General features: G+C 46.9%; 1 protein-coding gene across 2 annotated transcripts in view; it reads left to right on the forward strand.

Annotated features, from left to right (window-relative positions):
* Positions 1 to 16,373, forward strand: part of DTNBP1 (dystrobrevin binding protein 1) — a 133,020-nt gene that overhangs the window by 108,361 nt on the left and 8,286 nt on the right. The window contains exon 8 of one of the 2 annotated variants that reach the window (XM_043590776.1): positions 14,485 to 14,640. The exons of the other annotated variant lie outside the window; for it this stretch is intronic. Coding sequence (XP_043446711.1) covers positions 14,485 to 14,640 — 156 coding nt within the window. The remainder of the gene's footprint in view (positions 1 to 14,484; positions 14,641 to 16,373) is intronic. 2 annotated transcript variants of the gene reach the window in all.

Below are 16,373 nucleotides of genomic sequence, written 5' to 3' on the forward strand. Positions count from 1 at the left end.
CATAGAGAGCATTTCATCCAAAACCAATAGATTACACATTCTTTTCAAATGTGCATGGAACATTTTCCAGGATAGACCACATAGGAGGCCACAAAACAAGTCTTGGTAAATTTAAGAAAATTGAGATCATATCAGCATCTTTTCTGACCACAATGGTATGAATCTAGAAATCACTTACAAGAAGAGAACTGGAAAAAACACAAACATGTAGGGGCGCTTGGCTGGCTCAGTTAGTGGAGCATCTGACCCTTGATTTCAGGGTCATAAGTTTGTGCCCCACGTTGGATGTAGAGATAACATACTACATACACACAAAACCAAAAAACAAACAAAACAAGACCCACAAACATGTAGAGGCTAAACAACATGCTATTAAACAACCCATTGGGTCAACAAGGAGATCAAAGAAGAAATCAAAATCTGTTGAATCCATCAAAGGCAGTTCTAATAGGGCAGTTTATAGTGATAGAGACCTACCTCAGGAAACAAGAAAAATCTCAATCTAACCTTACATCTGAAGGAACTAGAAAAAGAAGATCAAAGCCCAAAGTTAATAGAAGAAAAGGTATAATAAGATCAGAGGAGAAATAGATACCAAAATTAATAATAAAAAAGATCAGTGCAACTAATAGTTGACTCTTCAAAAAGATAAAGTCAACAAACCTTTAGCTAGACACATCAAGAAAAAAGAGACCATCTAATACATAAAGTCAGAAGTGAAAGAGAAGTTACAATGGATATCACATAAATACAAGAGATTATAAGGAGGACTACTACAATCAGTTATAAACCAACAGATAATGCAACCAGAAAAAAATAAATTTCTGGAAACTTGCGGTCTTCCAAAACTGAGTCAGGAAGAGATAGAAAATTTGAAGAGATTGGTTACCAGCAATGAAATTGAATCAGTAATCAAAACAATCCCAACAAACAAAAGTCCAGGATTAGTTAGCTTCACAGGCAAATTCTACCAAACATTTAAAGAAGAGTTAATACCTGTCCTCAAACTATTCCAAAATTTGTAAGAGGAAGGAGTGCTTCCAAATTCATTCTACAAGGCCAGCATTATCCCAATACTGAAACCAAAAATACCACAAAAAAGAAAATTACAAACCAGTCTCCTTGGTGAACATAGATGCAGAAATCCTCAACAAAATATTAACAAACCAAATTCATCAGTACATTAAAAAGATCATGCACCATGATCAAGTGGGATTTATTCCAGGGATGCAAGGATAGTTCAATAACTACAAATCAATCAATCTGACACCCCACATCATCAAAAAGGATAAAAATCACGATCGTTTGAACAGATGGAGAAAAAGCAATTGACAAAATTTGACATCCATTTATGGAAAAAACTCAAGTTGGTATGAAGGAATGTACCTTAACATAATAAAGGCCATATCTGAAAAATGTACAGCTAACCTTATGTTCAATGGTGAAAAACTGAGTTTTTATTCTAATATCAGGAACAAGATAAAGATGCCCATTTTTGCCACTTTTATTCAACACAGTACAGGAAGTCCTAGCCACAGCAATCAGAAAAGAAAAAAAGGCCTCCAAATTGGAAATATAATACAATTGTCACTATTTGCAGATGACATGACAGTATACATAGAAAACTCTACTCCATTGGAATAAATGAATTCAATAAAGTTGTAGCATACAAAATTATTATACATAAATCTGTTGCATTTCTGTGCTTGAACTGTCAGAGGAATTAAGAAAACAATCCCATTTGCAACTGCATCAAAAAGAATAAAATACCTAGGAATAAATGTAACCAAGGTGAAAAACCTGTACTCTGAAAACTATAAGACACCAATGAAAGAAATTGAAGATAGCACAAACAGATGGAGAAGTATACCATATTCATGGATTGGAAGAATTAGTATTGTTAAAATATTCATACTACCCAAAGCAATCTGTAGATTCAGTGTAATCCTTATGAAATACCAATGGCATTTTCCATAGAAGTACAACAGATAATCCTAAAATTTGTATGGAACCACAAAAGACACCCAATAGCCAAAGAGTTAGCTTAAGAAAGATCTAGCCACAGATGGGGTGCCGCCCACATTTCTGCCAGCCAAGTTAATGACCATGACTGTTGAGACAACAAAGGCCCTTTATGGACCAGGACCCCTTATGACAAATTCTTCTTAGAACTTACAAGACACACAAGGAGAACCTACTTATCAGCTGCTATTTGGCTGTACCACACCGGTGCATGCATCTCTGGTTGGCAGAGACCTGAGTGAATAGTCTTGCTGGTTGGTCATAAAGCCAAGTGCTCAAGACATAGAATAGTTCTAGATGAAAACTTCATCCGGGTTTTCTTATATGCATGTTAAGAGCTTTATTTAAGCCTTGGGTCTCAGAGCCAATACGAATTCGTAAAAGAGATATACCACTGGGTTGGGGATTGTGTGGTATTTTACAGTGTACCTCATTGCACAGAAATTTTCTTAAAGTTGATGAATGACCAAGTGTGAAAAAAAGATTTTTTTTGTGCCCAACTTATTCTATCACAGGAGTTATTGAGTTAGGTGGTCAGCACTCTAATAGTGTTCTACCCATGCCCACCAATTGTGCAGCTTTGGCTTCTAAGATGTTCCTTAGCAACAGCCTTTACGTCATCCGCACACTAACCCACTGCAGTATTTGTCAAAACAGATGCCAGTCTGGTGAGAAATGGTAACTCACCAGTCTGTGAGGCCAGCTAGAACAGCAGGCTTCTAGAGCCTCTGCCTGCATTTTGGCCTCTGGTTTTCCTCCTTGTGACAACGGCTAGAGACAAAGAGTGACCGTCTCTGGGAAGAAAAGGATTGATAAAAACCAAGAGTACTTATAATGAATCTTTACTAGAGTTGCTGTACCCAAGGGTCCAGTTCCACAACTGTTTTCTTCTGCTACTCTAAATTCAGGAAAGGCGGTGGGGTGGGTGGGGGGGGGGGCAGGGGGAGGACACTCCCTTGTAGGGAGATTCCAGCCCCTGTAAGCAGAAATTCAGGAGACTGATGTGGTAAGAATTTTGCTATACTTGTCAGAGGTCCCAGAATCTCTCTGCTGCAAGGAGCCCTGGAGCGAGCAGGTTGCAGCCAGTGAAATTGGTCCCTTCATGGTCACCAAATGTAGGGGTGGAAAATTTTTCCTTGCACCCACTAGGTTCTTTGGTTTGTCTAGACAGATTAACAGGAGAAAAACAAGTTTAACTTTGCACCGACGGAGCTCCATGAAAATATGAGACCCCCAAAGCAAGTCAGGCTGTTACCCTGCATATGCCATCCTTAGCTAAGGAACCGGGTAGGGACCTGGGGCTAGAAATGGGAGGAGGTTGATTCACAGAACAATCAGAAGAGCAGATCTTTTAGATGTTTGCCCTGCTCGTAAGGTCTGTATGTTTGGATTCTTCTCGGTGTCCTTTTGTCTTGGAGGTAAGAATGCTCCTTTCCTTTAGGTCTGGGGAAGGCATCTGTGACCTGCTTCAGGGGAGAGAGACAGGGAAGGTCAGAGTGCACGTCCTGCTTCTGCCATTTTCTCAGACTCCTTCTGCTTAAAGTATTCAGTATGCCAAGGTGCCATATTTTGGGGCAACCTCTTGAACCCCATCACCAGTCACATATTTTTACATCTGTCCCGAATCTCTTGGCATACCCTATATCATATCTCACTTTGGATATGTGTACTTGTTCTTCCCAATTTTTATTTGGCAGAGTTTTGTCTGTTTCAAATACAAATATGATTTTATACTGTTCACATGGATGTATAATTGGAGATGGTGGGAAAACGTCTCCAGGTTGTTTCTGTTGTCTCTGGAAATGGAGAAGGATGAGAACCCACTCTGGGTTAGGTCTGGGGTTCGGGGCACAGAAGTGATCTGACCACAGTGGTTTTGTTACCTATTGTATGGAGCCACTAAGCCATTGAGCAGGGATGGGTAAAGGATTCCACAAAATAGGATTCCACAAAATCAGATTGAGCTGCTACAGAGGGACTTCTGTCCTGAAGACACTTGTCTGTCACTGGTAAAAATGACTATGCTTGTTTCTGATTCTACATTTTGGTTGCTGCTGAAGATTGTCCTTTTTCGAGGATACTCCAGATGTTTTGGAGAGCATCAAGGAGAGGACGTTTCTGTCGTTTCCATGAATTGTGCCAGCTTCCCCATCTTCTATTTATTCTTTCCCATTATAAAAATATTTGTACCAAGTAAAAAATTTGAATGCAGTGGATGCACAGATACAGCTCACCTAGAGCAGTGGGTCTCAGAAGGCTGGTCCGTGGACCTGCGGCATCAGCACCATCTGGGAAGTGGTTAGAAATGCAAGTTCTCTGCCCCACCAATTACTGAGTCAGAAACTCTGGGCAGAGGGCCCAACAGTCTCTGTGTCCAGCCCTCCAGGTGACTTTGATGCCACTAAATGTCTAGAGACCCTGGCCTACTATCTCCATAACTCATTAGAATGAACTCTGTAGTAGTTGACTTTCACATTTAGACACAAGCAGTTGACTTATACCTTTTATAAAGTTTTTTGGGGCGCCTGCGTGGCTCAGTCGGTTAAGCTTCTGACTTGGGCTCAGGTCATGACCTCACGGTTTATGAGTTCAAGCCCCGCATCAGGCTTGGTGCTGACAGCTCAGAGCCTGGAGCCTGCTTCGGATTCTGTGTCTCCCTTTCTCTCTGCCCCTTTCCCACTCGTGCTCTGTCTCTGTCTCTCAAAAAAAAAAAAAAAAATGTTAAAAAAGTTTTTCATGTAGTAACCAAAAAATACCTTTGGAGTTTGAAAGGATTCCTCTAAAGATCTACCCATCCTCTGCCCCAATAATTATTATTAAGTAGGTTAATACCCTAAGTAAAATTCAGGAAAGTATCGGATTTGACTTAAAAATGCTAGGAAATTAGGCTATTGTCTAAATATTTACAACACAGAGCTTTTAGCCGGGAGGGTCTTTTTTTTTTTTTTTTTAGTCTTCCAAGAAAAAAAATTGGAAATCATCCAAAGAATAGTATATTATGATACAGGCTTGATATTTTATCATTTTTATGTACTGTTTCTGTAAAAGGTATGTTTCATCCACATATCGCAGAGTGATAGCACGTGCAGGTGGTGTGGAGCCATTGCTTGGAACCGTGATCCACCCCCCCCCCCCCCATTTAGTTGTGTGTTGGTCCCTGCAGGAGGCACAGTGGTCTTGGTGCTGCCTGGACTCATTTCAGGCCACCAGGCTGTCCTGTCAGCCTCCCACCTTGAGCCCATGGAGTTCGAACAGGTTAATAACTCACGAAGCCTCTGGCCACAGGCGGAACTTCTCACTTATCCATTAATCCTTAAGCCTCTCCGTTCGAATCGTTCTTTAAGCAATAAAAAGGCCAGGAAGACGAAAGCAAAAATACTGTGAGGGTTTTCTTAATAGTTGGAGCTAATTTTCTTGAAATGTCACTGTCTAATGGAAGAGGTTCCAAATTCCTACCGCTAATCTGGTTTTCCTATAATTTCACCACAAAGCACACAGGATTTAGAATGACCTCTTCCTGCTCCAATCGAAAGCAAGTAAAAATAGAACTGTGGTACTTAAGGACTGGAGGTGAGCTCCTTATGGATGCCATCCAAGCCTGGCCTCCTCCCCCGCACTAACTGATGGGGGAGGGTCCCAGGCCTGGAGGGGTGAGCAGGGAGGCCCAGAGTCTCCCAGCCACACAGAGGTCTTTGGAGCTGCCTCACCCCTCCCACAGAGACAGCCAACAGCTGAGCATTTCTGTCTCACTGTTTCAGCAAACCTCATGCACATGGAGTTTCTAAGCTGTCCATTTTGCTAATACTCTAGATAGTGGTCATTTCCTTCAGGGCAGTTGATAGAAGTTTTAAAATGTTCCAGAAGTTTAGATACTAGAATAGTGTTTGTTTCCTGTGACATGGGTTTAGGAAACAGCTGTTCAGGAGCTGCCCTGAATGACTGGACATTGTGAGATCTCGCTAGGAGTGGCCGCGAGTTCTTCGTTGTCCGAAAGAGTTCTTTTACTCTGTTTGCCGAACCTGCCAACTACTGTGTTCTAGGTAAGGAACACCTTCTCTTAGTTGCGTGTAAAAGAAAGAAGCAGCATTTCGTTCTTGATAAATGTGTGTAAGGGGGTGTGTGTGCGCGCGCGTGTGCGTGTGTGTGTGTGTGTTGGAGGGTGAGGAAAAGTTAAGTCATTTTAGCTTTCTTTAAAAAATTGGTTAACTTTACCATGCGCGGGAAAATTAAAAAAATAATAATAATAACCAGTGCTAAGGACTAAGGGCTCTGTGCTGCTTTACAAGAGTCCCAGAAATAATGCACGGTTTGCAGTACTTATAAATCAGTCTCGGAAACTAATTGTTGATGAAGGCTAGACCGAAAACTATTAAAAGCTGTAGAAATGTGGGGCCCAGAAGTGGATATTTTAAAAGGCATGTTATAAAAACCCCAATTCTAGGACAACATTAAGGAAAGGTCTGTTTGTGCTCCAATCTAAGACCATTTGTATTCATTTTATAAGGCAGTTGGGAGACTTTAAAAATGGTTGTGTAGATGCCTCATTCTGAAAACCAATTTAAGTTAGAAATTAAGCCATACTGCTAACTAGTAAAAATAAAGAATAAGTGAGTTTTAACACTGGAAAGAAATCTTACGTGTTTTGTTCTCATCTAAATCCTGAGTTTCCAAAACAGAGTTTTTCCGAAATTAAATATAATTTATTAAATCCAAATGTAAAGAAAACTAAAGTGGGGGGGAGGGGGGGCGGGTAGGGAAATGCCTCAAGGAACTAAAAGTACCTTTAGAAAAATAGCAGTTGTTGAAAATAAGCCCACAGTTGTTCCTGATGGATACACTCTGGCGGGGGGGGGGGGGGGGGGGGAGGAGGAATGGACAGACTGGCTGTATTCCAGCTGGAAGGTCTCACTGATGCCCACAAGGATGTGGAGGGATGTGGTCTGTGATTTACTGACGGTGGACCTAGAAAATGGGGACAGCCACTTGGGAAGAGAGTTGGTGGTTCCTTTCGAAACTAAAGAAAATGCATATGATGCAGCCATTGCATTCTTGGGCATTGATCTCAGAAATGACCTACTTTCACCCCAGAACTGGTACACAAATGCTCATAGCAGCTTTGTTCATAATAGTCAAACTTGGAAACAACACAACTGTCCTCCCAGGAGTGAACGGTTTCACTGTGGTATGTCCACACCACGAAATTCTACTCAGCAATAAAAAGGATCAAATTACCCATACATGCACCAGCGTGGATGAACCTCCAGAAAACTATGCTGAGTGAAAAAAGCCAATCTCAGAGGGATGTGTACTGCACGATCCCATTCTGAAACCTTTGTTCGAGAACAGAATTCATAGGTTTGGAGATCACTGGTTGGGGAGGCAGGGAGGAGGGTGTGGCTATACAAGGATAACCTGAGGGGGCCTTGCAGGGTCGGTACAGCTGAGGATCTTGTGGTGTGTTACACAAGACTGTACACGGATAAGGCTGCATAGAGCTCCCCATACACACACGCTCACACACTCGAGTGAGTGACTAATGAAATCTGAATAAAGCTCTGGGGGTTGTACCAATGTCATTTACTTGGTTTTGATGTTACACTGTTAACTGTTTAAGGTATTAGCCTTGGGGGAGCCATGGCACAGGTGCACGGGCTGCTGCCCTGTGCCCTGTACCTTTCTCAACACTGTCCTGTGAACCTATGATTATTGCAGTTTTTTAAAAAAGTTTTATTTATTTAAGTAATCTCTACACCCAATGTGGGGCTTGAACTCACGACCCCGAGATCAAGAGTCCCATGCTCTTCTGACTGAGCCAGCCGGGCATCCCTATGGCTATTTCAAAGTAAAAAGTTCAACAACAACTATTTTAGTGGTTCAAAAAAAAAAAGATTGGCTGTTGCAATTTCATATAGGTTAACCTAAGAGGACAAAAGATCTGATCAGAGTGCACAAATTGCTAGCTGAGGTCACCTGTTCATGGTGCCTTAAGGGGGAATTTTCACATTATTTGTAATTTTTTTATTACTAAAATTTTTCCACAGTGTACATGCATTGTTCACACATCCAAAAAGATCAGTTGAATAAATGCAAATAATTAGAAGTATCAAAAAAATTCGTCCCAGTGGGTAAATTCCATCACACAGATGGAATTTCACGGGGTCTTTTAGTGGTCATGTGGCTTGACTTGTCTGCAGTTTTTATCAAAACTGATCCGGAAAGGCATTTGTGTACCTGTTTGTGTTTAGAAATATACAGAGATTTCACAAGGTCTGACTGGACCCTGTCACGTGTGCTTTACTATCCCAGAATTCTTTCTCTAGCAATATGAAAACATCCGTGTTGTAAATATCTTCCAGATTTTAAATCTGTTCTTATTCTTGGGTAGTTACCTTGAATGAAAAACGTTCTCGCTATTTTAATGTTAGAGGCTACCAGAGTTTTTCTTAACTCTCCTACGTACGAAATTTCACTGTTTCTCTTTTGACATTTTCGGATTCGAGAGGTTGTTACCGCCAACTCTACTGGAAAGGTTTATCCCGGTTTTCCTGATGGCCGCTTTTCTCTCAGCACTTTCGGGGGGCCTTTCTCAGCCATTCACACCTCACTTTAGGGCTCCCCGGCTCCGCGAGAGGCATAGCCGTGCGCTGGTTTGAAATTGTTCCTGAAATGAGCTTGATGGGCTTTTTTAAATACATGTTTCCTATATCCTGTTGCCACTCTTACGTCCCATTAAAACGTGTAATGGAGAATTGATTATACCATCTTCACTGGTAACGGGACTTGTTGTTTTGAGGAATTCTCCATTTGGAGGTGGTCGTGGCAGCCAGCCTGGAGGCTGGAGCCACAGGAAATGGGCACGGCTGTGGGGGGCGCAGACCAGGCTGGTTATGGAGAGAAAAGATTATTCTTGCCTTCTGGCAGGAAAGCTAGTGCTGCTTTTTTGTGTGCTTTTTTTTTTCTTTTTAACCTTAAGGTTCTATGTTGAAGCTCCTTAAATCTTTGTGTTTGCTTGCTTTTCCCAGTACAATAAATGACATCTTAAATATGAACGAGGAGGCATTTTTCCTTGTAGAAGATGTTCTATAATGTACGTTTTTCTGTAGTCATTCAAAATTCGGATGCTGTTAAACCTTGGGTGCTGAAGGACCCCTTCAGATGGCCTTCCCCCGTTGTACCAGCCCCAGATGTGGTTGTTTCTTGGTGAGAGCCGGCCCGAGCGCAGGTTGAACCGCACCACGAGGACCCCTCCACTCAGTGGGCCCAGGGCTGGGGGTGCAGCTTCCGTGCTGCTGAGCAGCATGGCTATTTTTGTTTGTTTGTTTAAGCTTTTTATTTCTTTATTTGGAGAGAGAGCGAGCAGGGGAGGGGCAGAGAAAGAGGGAGAGAGACTCCCAAGCAGGCTCCACACTGTCAGCACAGAGCCCGACGTGGGGCTCGAACTCACAAGCCGTGAGATCGTGACCTGAGCCTACACCGACCCAGTCACCCCCAGCATTGCTGTTTTTAACTAAATCTGCCATGTGCTTTTTCACCGTGGCCTTGAGCGTGGCTGTTGTGACCGTGCTGCTGCTCGGTGATTCTTGTGTGGCCCTCGGCCCTGAGATACCACAGTGGCTCTGAAGCCAAGCTCAAGCCCATAGGGCAGTCGGAGCTATTTCAGATAACTACTGCGTACCATGTTTTAAAACTGAAAACGGTGATTTTCTTTTTTCCCAAATCTACCCCCCGCTTTTGTGAGAGTTAAGAAGTGATGAGATTGCATTCCACGATAGAAAACCCAAGATGAAAAACTCTGGGGCTTCTAATTCAGACACAGGAGAGAATGGAACTTCTGAGGCAGAAGTCTCGAGAAGAACAGCGTTTTCAAGCTGTACACAATGTGTGGAAAATCTCAATTCTGTTGGAACAAGGTATTCTTTAATGAAAACCCCTTTGATGATTTCTACACTGATCTCTGTTTCTGAGCTGCTTATTCTGGAATTACTTTTTTAAAAGATTATTTGGACTTGGTTTGAAGTGTTTGAAGCATACTTGGTCTGTTTTAGGCTGACCGTCTCCCATGCACTTGGCAGTCAGGAGGCATTTGAGCAGAGAGGCTGACAGCTGAAGTGAACAAATGAAGAGGCTCCTTTTGGGTCCCCTCTTCCCCTCTCAGGAGTGCACTGAATTCCTTGCAGATTTATGAAGGGCACTGAGAGGTGACTAATTCTGGAGTGTCTGAGTGAGGCTGAGAGAGCTGGGGTAATTCTCAGTGTCGCACTCGTCCGAGTTTGTGTAGTGCTTCGTGTTTCCTTCTCCTCATGTCCATTGTTTCCAAGAGTCCATTGTTTAAAAAAATTTTTTTTCATGTTTATTTTTGAGAGAGAGAGAGAGCATGAGCAGGGGAGGGGCAGGGAGAGAGGGAGACACAGAATCCAAAGTAGGCTCTGGGCTCCGAGCTGTCAGCACAGAGCCCGACGCCACGGGGCTCAAACTCACAGGGTGAGAGATCATGACCTAAGCCAAAGTTGGACACTTAACTGAGTCACCCTGGTGCCCCCAAGAGTCCACTGTTTTAAATAACTGCTGGTAGGAACCGTCAGCTCTTGGTCAGTGCTGGTGCCTGGTGATTCACATCTGCTACCTTACTTAATCCTGCCAGCAGCCTTACGGAATAGGTCTTTGTACCTTCCTTGTACACAGGAGGAAGTTGATGCTCAGAGAGGTTAAGTCCCAGCTAGTGCTGGATATCCTGGCACAGGTTTGTTTGGAAGCAGAGCCTGAGAGGATTTTGCTGCAGGTAGTTTGTACGGGAGGTGATCCTGGAGAGGAGGAGTGAGGAAGCAGAGAGGAAACACAGGAGGAACGGCCAAGACAGGGATGTGTTATTAAAGTTGATGCTATAGCCCCGGGGCTCTGCTTCCATCAGGATCTCTGAGAAGCGTTCAGAAGGCCTCCTAGAAATGCCCGTCCGAAGGAAGGGACACCAGAACACTGATATACTGACATCTGTCACCTGTCGGTCGAGAGCTGTCTTAATTCCCCAGAACTTCTGGGCTATGTGGCTTGACATTCCCCGAGACTCGGAGAATACTCTGAGCAGAAAAACAGAGACAGGTACAGGTAAGGGACCTTGTGGGCCTCCAAAGGGGCTCACGCAGGGCTGCCTTCCTTCCAGAGCCACGCCTGAGATGAGAAGTAGGCTAAAAGGGATGTGATGTGATTGGTGCCAGAGCGGCTGCGGAAAGGGCTGGGACCTGTGCCCCGACGGCTTCCAAAACCTGTGCTCTTTCCAGACCGCCTCCCTGTAGACAAACCTAGGAGATGGGGGAAGTTAGGGCAACACAGAAATACAGAGAATGCACAGTGATTATAATAGTGGGAACAGAATGAACATTGTCGGTACAGCACCTGTCATCGTGGAGTCGGGAAGATTCACTTTCTGTTGGTGGTGGCCGGTTAACGTGCGTGTGTCTTCCTTGCGTGTATGTAGGTTAGAATACAAGACGAATGCCCAGAATATTCTAAGTACTGGAGACCGCAACTGACTTGGGATTAAAAATGCCCTCCATCATCGAGTTTTTAAGGTCTGTCACGCATACGAGATTATGTTGTTCTCAGCACGCGTGAAATGTGGTGGTGGGTATTGGTGGGGGACAGGTAGGGGAATGCCTACGCTGGGCCTCATAGACCACCGTTCACTCTGAGTTCTGCGTATCTCTTGTTGTTAAAAATCACTTGGTAACACCCCAAGGATGTTTTAGTGCTGCGTAATTGACATACAACATTGTGTAAGTTTAAGGGGTACATGTTGATTTGGTGCCAGTGTGATTACCACTGTAGCATTAGCGGACACCCCCATCGCCTCACGAAGTTACCGTTTCTTTCTTGTGGTGAGAACATTTAGGATCTAGTTTCTTAGCCGCTTTGAAGAACGTAATATAGCACTGTTGACTCTAAGCACCATGTTTTGCGTTAGGTCTCCTCTAACCACAGGTTTGTACCCTTTGACCCGCATTCCCCCTCTCCCTGTCCCCCAACCCCCAGCTCCGATAACCGTTCTGCTCTCTGTTCTAGGAGTTTGGCTTTTTCAGGTTCCACACCTAAGTGGTAGGACAGTATTTGTCTTTCTCCGTCTGGCGTGTCTCCCTTAGCTCAACGCCGTCAAGGCCTGTCCCTGTTGTCACAAACGGCAGGATTTCCTTCTTCCTTAGGAATGAGTAGCATCCCATTGTACGTGTCGGTACACACGCACGCCCCACCCCCACGCGCTTGTTGACACTGAGGTGTTAGCTCTGGTGACTGATGCTATGCGCAGATACCTTTTTGATACGCGGTTGCGTTTTGTCTGGATACGTACCCAAGAAGTGAGAGCCCTGGATCATAGGGTGGCTCCAGTTTTAATTTTTTCGGGAGCCTCCACGCCGCTGTCCACAGTTGGCTGCACCAGCTTGCATTCCCACCAGCGGTGCACGAGGGTTCCCCTTTCTCCACGTCATCGCCGACACCTGTCGTCTCGTGTCTTCTCAGTGGTGACCGTTCTGACAGGTGTGAGGTGATATCTCGTGGTTTCGATTTGCATTTTCCTGGTGATGAGTGATGACGCACCCGTTGGTCATTTGTCGGTCTTCTTTGGAAAAACGTTTGCTCAGATTCTCTGTCCGTGTTTTAATCGGATCTTTTTTTATTGAGTTATATGAGTTCTGACGCCCCAAAGATGTGACACTCCCCAGAGGTAAACGGTGGGGAATAACATCTGCAGTGAAATTATCTTCGGCGTTTCAGGCCCCATGTTTCTTGCACAACAGTAAGGTAGCTGAAACGTTCTGTTCTGCCACGCTCAGCCTAGCATAGTGTCTGCACGAGGTAGGCGCTGCGAGACGCTTGTTTAGGGGAACGAACCCAAGGAGTCATCGTTTGATTCTTGGGCCAGTCGCACTTGGGCAGGGGCTGGAGCCAAGGCGGCTTGTCAGGAGGGTCTCCGTACTGCTGCGCGAGAGGCCAGCGCACACTTAGTGTGTAAAACAGCGCAAAGGTAGGAGCTTACCCGCCGCCTGTAGGGCAGAAGTCAAGGCCATTGCCTCGCGGGCCAACGTCAGGGTGTCGACCAGGCCACGTACCTTTCTGGGACTTGGGAGAAGAGCCCCCATCCGAGTTCATTCAGGTTGTTGACGGGGTTCCAGCTCCCCGCAGCTGTAGTTAAGGCCCCTGCTTTCAGCCGGGAGCTGCTCTCCGTGTCTGGCCGCCACCTGCGTGCCTCGCCGTGTGGGTCCCGCATCCTCAGAGCCAGCACGGGAGAATGTTCCTTGTGTCACGTCCCTCTCTCACGCTTCACGTCTCTCTCTCCAGGGAAAGTGCACGCAGGCGCCTTTAAGAGCCCGATCAGGTCAGGCTTGCCCGGGTGACCCCTCTCTCTTAAAGTCAGCTCTGCCCCGGGGCATAGCCTGCTCATGGGAGGAGAGCCAGTCCTGCTGATAGTCGGGGAGGGCGTCGTGCAGGGTGTGTGCACCAGGAGCAGGGCATCTCGGAGGCCGCCTGAGAACTCTGCCCCCCATGGGACGTACAGAGGACTCTGGAGTTCAGAGCAAATGTGAAAATAACCCTGGGCCCGTGAACGAGGTGAATAATGGTAAATGCCTGACCCAGATTTCATTCTTGCGTTCCCCATGCGTGCATTGAGGAAGGTTAGAGCGCTAGGAAGTGGTCACGGGATGGTAAATCGGGGGCTCTTCCTGGCATGACGAGGCTCAGGCTGATGGCCTGGTATTGCTGACTCGGCCCGAACTTGAAGGGTTGCTGCTCACACTAATCAGAAAGTTCTTCCAACGTTATTTCACTGAAGGCACACGTCAGGATTGGGTTAGTATCTCTATCCCAGATTCAGCCGGGTGATGTGAGGCTCAGGAAGGTTGACTGACTCAGCCAGGTTGCCCGTTAGTGAACAGTAGAGCCGGGACCTCGCTCTTCTGATCCAGCACGACGGCTGCATCCTTGCCCTTCCACTTACTGAACGCCTGCCGTGCCCGGCTCCGAGCCGGGTGATGAGGCGTCGCTGTCCACCAGGAAGTCCGAGTCTTGGCCCCCTATACTGCATGTAATGTACGAGTCAGCGTCACCAGTCTGGTCGCGGGGGGTGCCCCAGGGCGGGATAGCGGGGTCCTCTGGAGTCAGGTGAAGTGTTAGCCAAGAGGCTGGTCTTGGCTGATGAACCGCTGATCCGCAAACAGTGGACACGTGGTGGGAGGTCATGGCGCAGGGAGAGGCATCGGGGGCCGGGGGGCTGGCCCGCCAGGTCAGGGGAAGAAGTGCCATGGAGGGTGGGCAGGGTGGGGGGGCACCTGCATGGCAGTCGGGGCACCAGCGGGGGTTTGACAAGCAGACGCGACCCTCTCAGCTTGGAGGGTGGAGGTGAGTGCGTACTTACTCCCATTTCCTGCCTCCGTCCCTCTTCAGGCCCTGACCCCGAGTGTTCTGTTTCCGTAGCTGAACTCGATGCAGAGCACACCCAGAAGGTCCTGGAAATGGAGCACACCCAGCAGACGAAGCTGAAGGAGCGGCAGAAGTTTTTTGAGGAGGCGTTCCAGCAGGACATGGAACAGTACCTGTCCACAGGCTACCTGCAGATAGCGGAGAGGCGAGGCAAGTTGGGCAGAGGGCCGCTGGCGGCGGGGACCCTCCCCGGGAGCCCGGAGACCGTGTCTCGCCGTGCCCCCCAGGTGGGGTGTGGGGCACAGGCCCCGGAAGTCTGTTCTGGCGTTAGTCCCCAAAACTCAAAGTGGCTCTGCCATGCGGTACTGGTCTCGTCCTTGTCTCTACCTCTTCCTGTAGGTCTAGGCTTCAGTTGGAGATACTTAGAAAACATGGAGCAGGCTTTGTTTTTGTTTTTTTTAAAAAGATAAAAACCAAAGAAGCATCACCCATAATTCTACAGCACAGTAAAATCTCCGTCACTATTTTAGGGTGGTTCTTTCGTGTGTGTGTGTGAGTCTGTACATAACTGGTATCAAACCATACACACATCTGGCTTTGTGTCTATCTAAATACTGTACAGGGATCTTTCCCCCTGTGTTATTAACAGTTCTTTAAAAGGGTATATTTTCAAAGCTGCGTCTGTGTCATCAGGATGTACGCAGTTAACATTTAACCAGACCCCTAGTTGAAGAGATTCTTTATCTTTATACACGGTTCTGAGATGAACATCCAAATTCATAAATATTCACGTCTCTGAGAGTTCCCAAGAACAAACTGAGCAGGGGCGAAGCCCGGTATGGGGTCCCTCATCCAGCCTCTAGAAGGAGCACGAGCAGCTTGGTTGCACGGCACGCGGGCAACCGTCCAGGGCCCCTCTGCTCACCTGCCCCTCCGTACCCCTGAGCCCCTCCGCTCCCCAGCCCTGTGTCCTCCATTCTCTCCCCTGGCCAGCCTGGCCCCGGTCTTTGTTCCGATACCCTGCCCCTCACCACACCCCCCAGCTCCTCTCTGTTCCCCTCACTCTGTTCCTTCCCTGTCTTTGAATCCGGTGTCCGCCCCCAGGAGAGAGGTTAAGGAAATAAAAACCGAGGAAGGAAAATAATGGAGGCAAAACACATCAAAAGTAGCATGGCGACACGCCTGGGAGAGCACCACAGGATGCGCCGTGTGGATGAGGCTTCTTTCCTCAGGGCAGGTCAGATTTGAAGGAGGACATCCAGTCTCCACAGAGCTGGCTGTGTCCCTTTTGTATGCCCTCCTCTACAGTCTGTCTGCGTCTAGAAAAGCCAGACAGATTGCCTCAGAATACGCGTGCTATTCGTGGCCTGTAGGGTTTGGTGCCACTTATGGAGGGAGTAGCCTGTTCGCTGCAGGGATTCGCGTCTCGTCACGGGCAGGGGTGAGGTCACTGTACCCTGCACGGCCGTGAGACCCTCTCTGGTGTGTCGGGGGCCCCGCCCTCCCCACCCCATCTCCACCCGTTAGCCTCCCAGGGGCCCCACCCCCAGACGCTGCGATGACACTGGGGGTCAGGACTTCCACATACGAGTTTGGGGGACACAGACATCGAGGCCGTACCAGCCACGCACCTCCTGGGAAACACACTGCAGATCTGAGGACAAGGAGCCGCTGCACCCAGGAGGTGGGAGGAGGTCGGCCAGCGAAGGGAACAGTCAGAGACTATCAGTGCTGAGTTAACCCTGCACGTCCAGCTTGGTTCCCTGGATGTTTCCGGAGCACCTGCGAGTACTCGGCACGTCTTTAGGCCCAGAGGAAGAAAGGCCAAGTGGAAGTGCCTCTTAGGTAGGCCCGCGCTCGTGGGGAGACGTGGGAGCACGCACGGAGGTGAACCCGGCGCAGGGAGGTTCGAAGTGCCTCCTTGCGGTGACCGTGAGCCCGGC

The sequence above is a fragment of the Prionailurus bengalensis genome, chromosome B2 (assembly GCF_016509475.1).
Source record: "Prionailurus bengalensis isolate Pbe53 chromosome B2, Fcat_Pben_1.1_paternal_pri, whole genome shotgun sequence".
NCBI classification, from domain to species: Eukaryota; Metazoa; Chordata; class Mammalia; order Carnivora; family Felidae; genus Prionailurus; species Prionailurus bengalensis.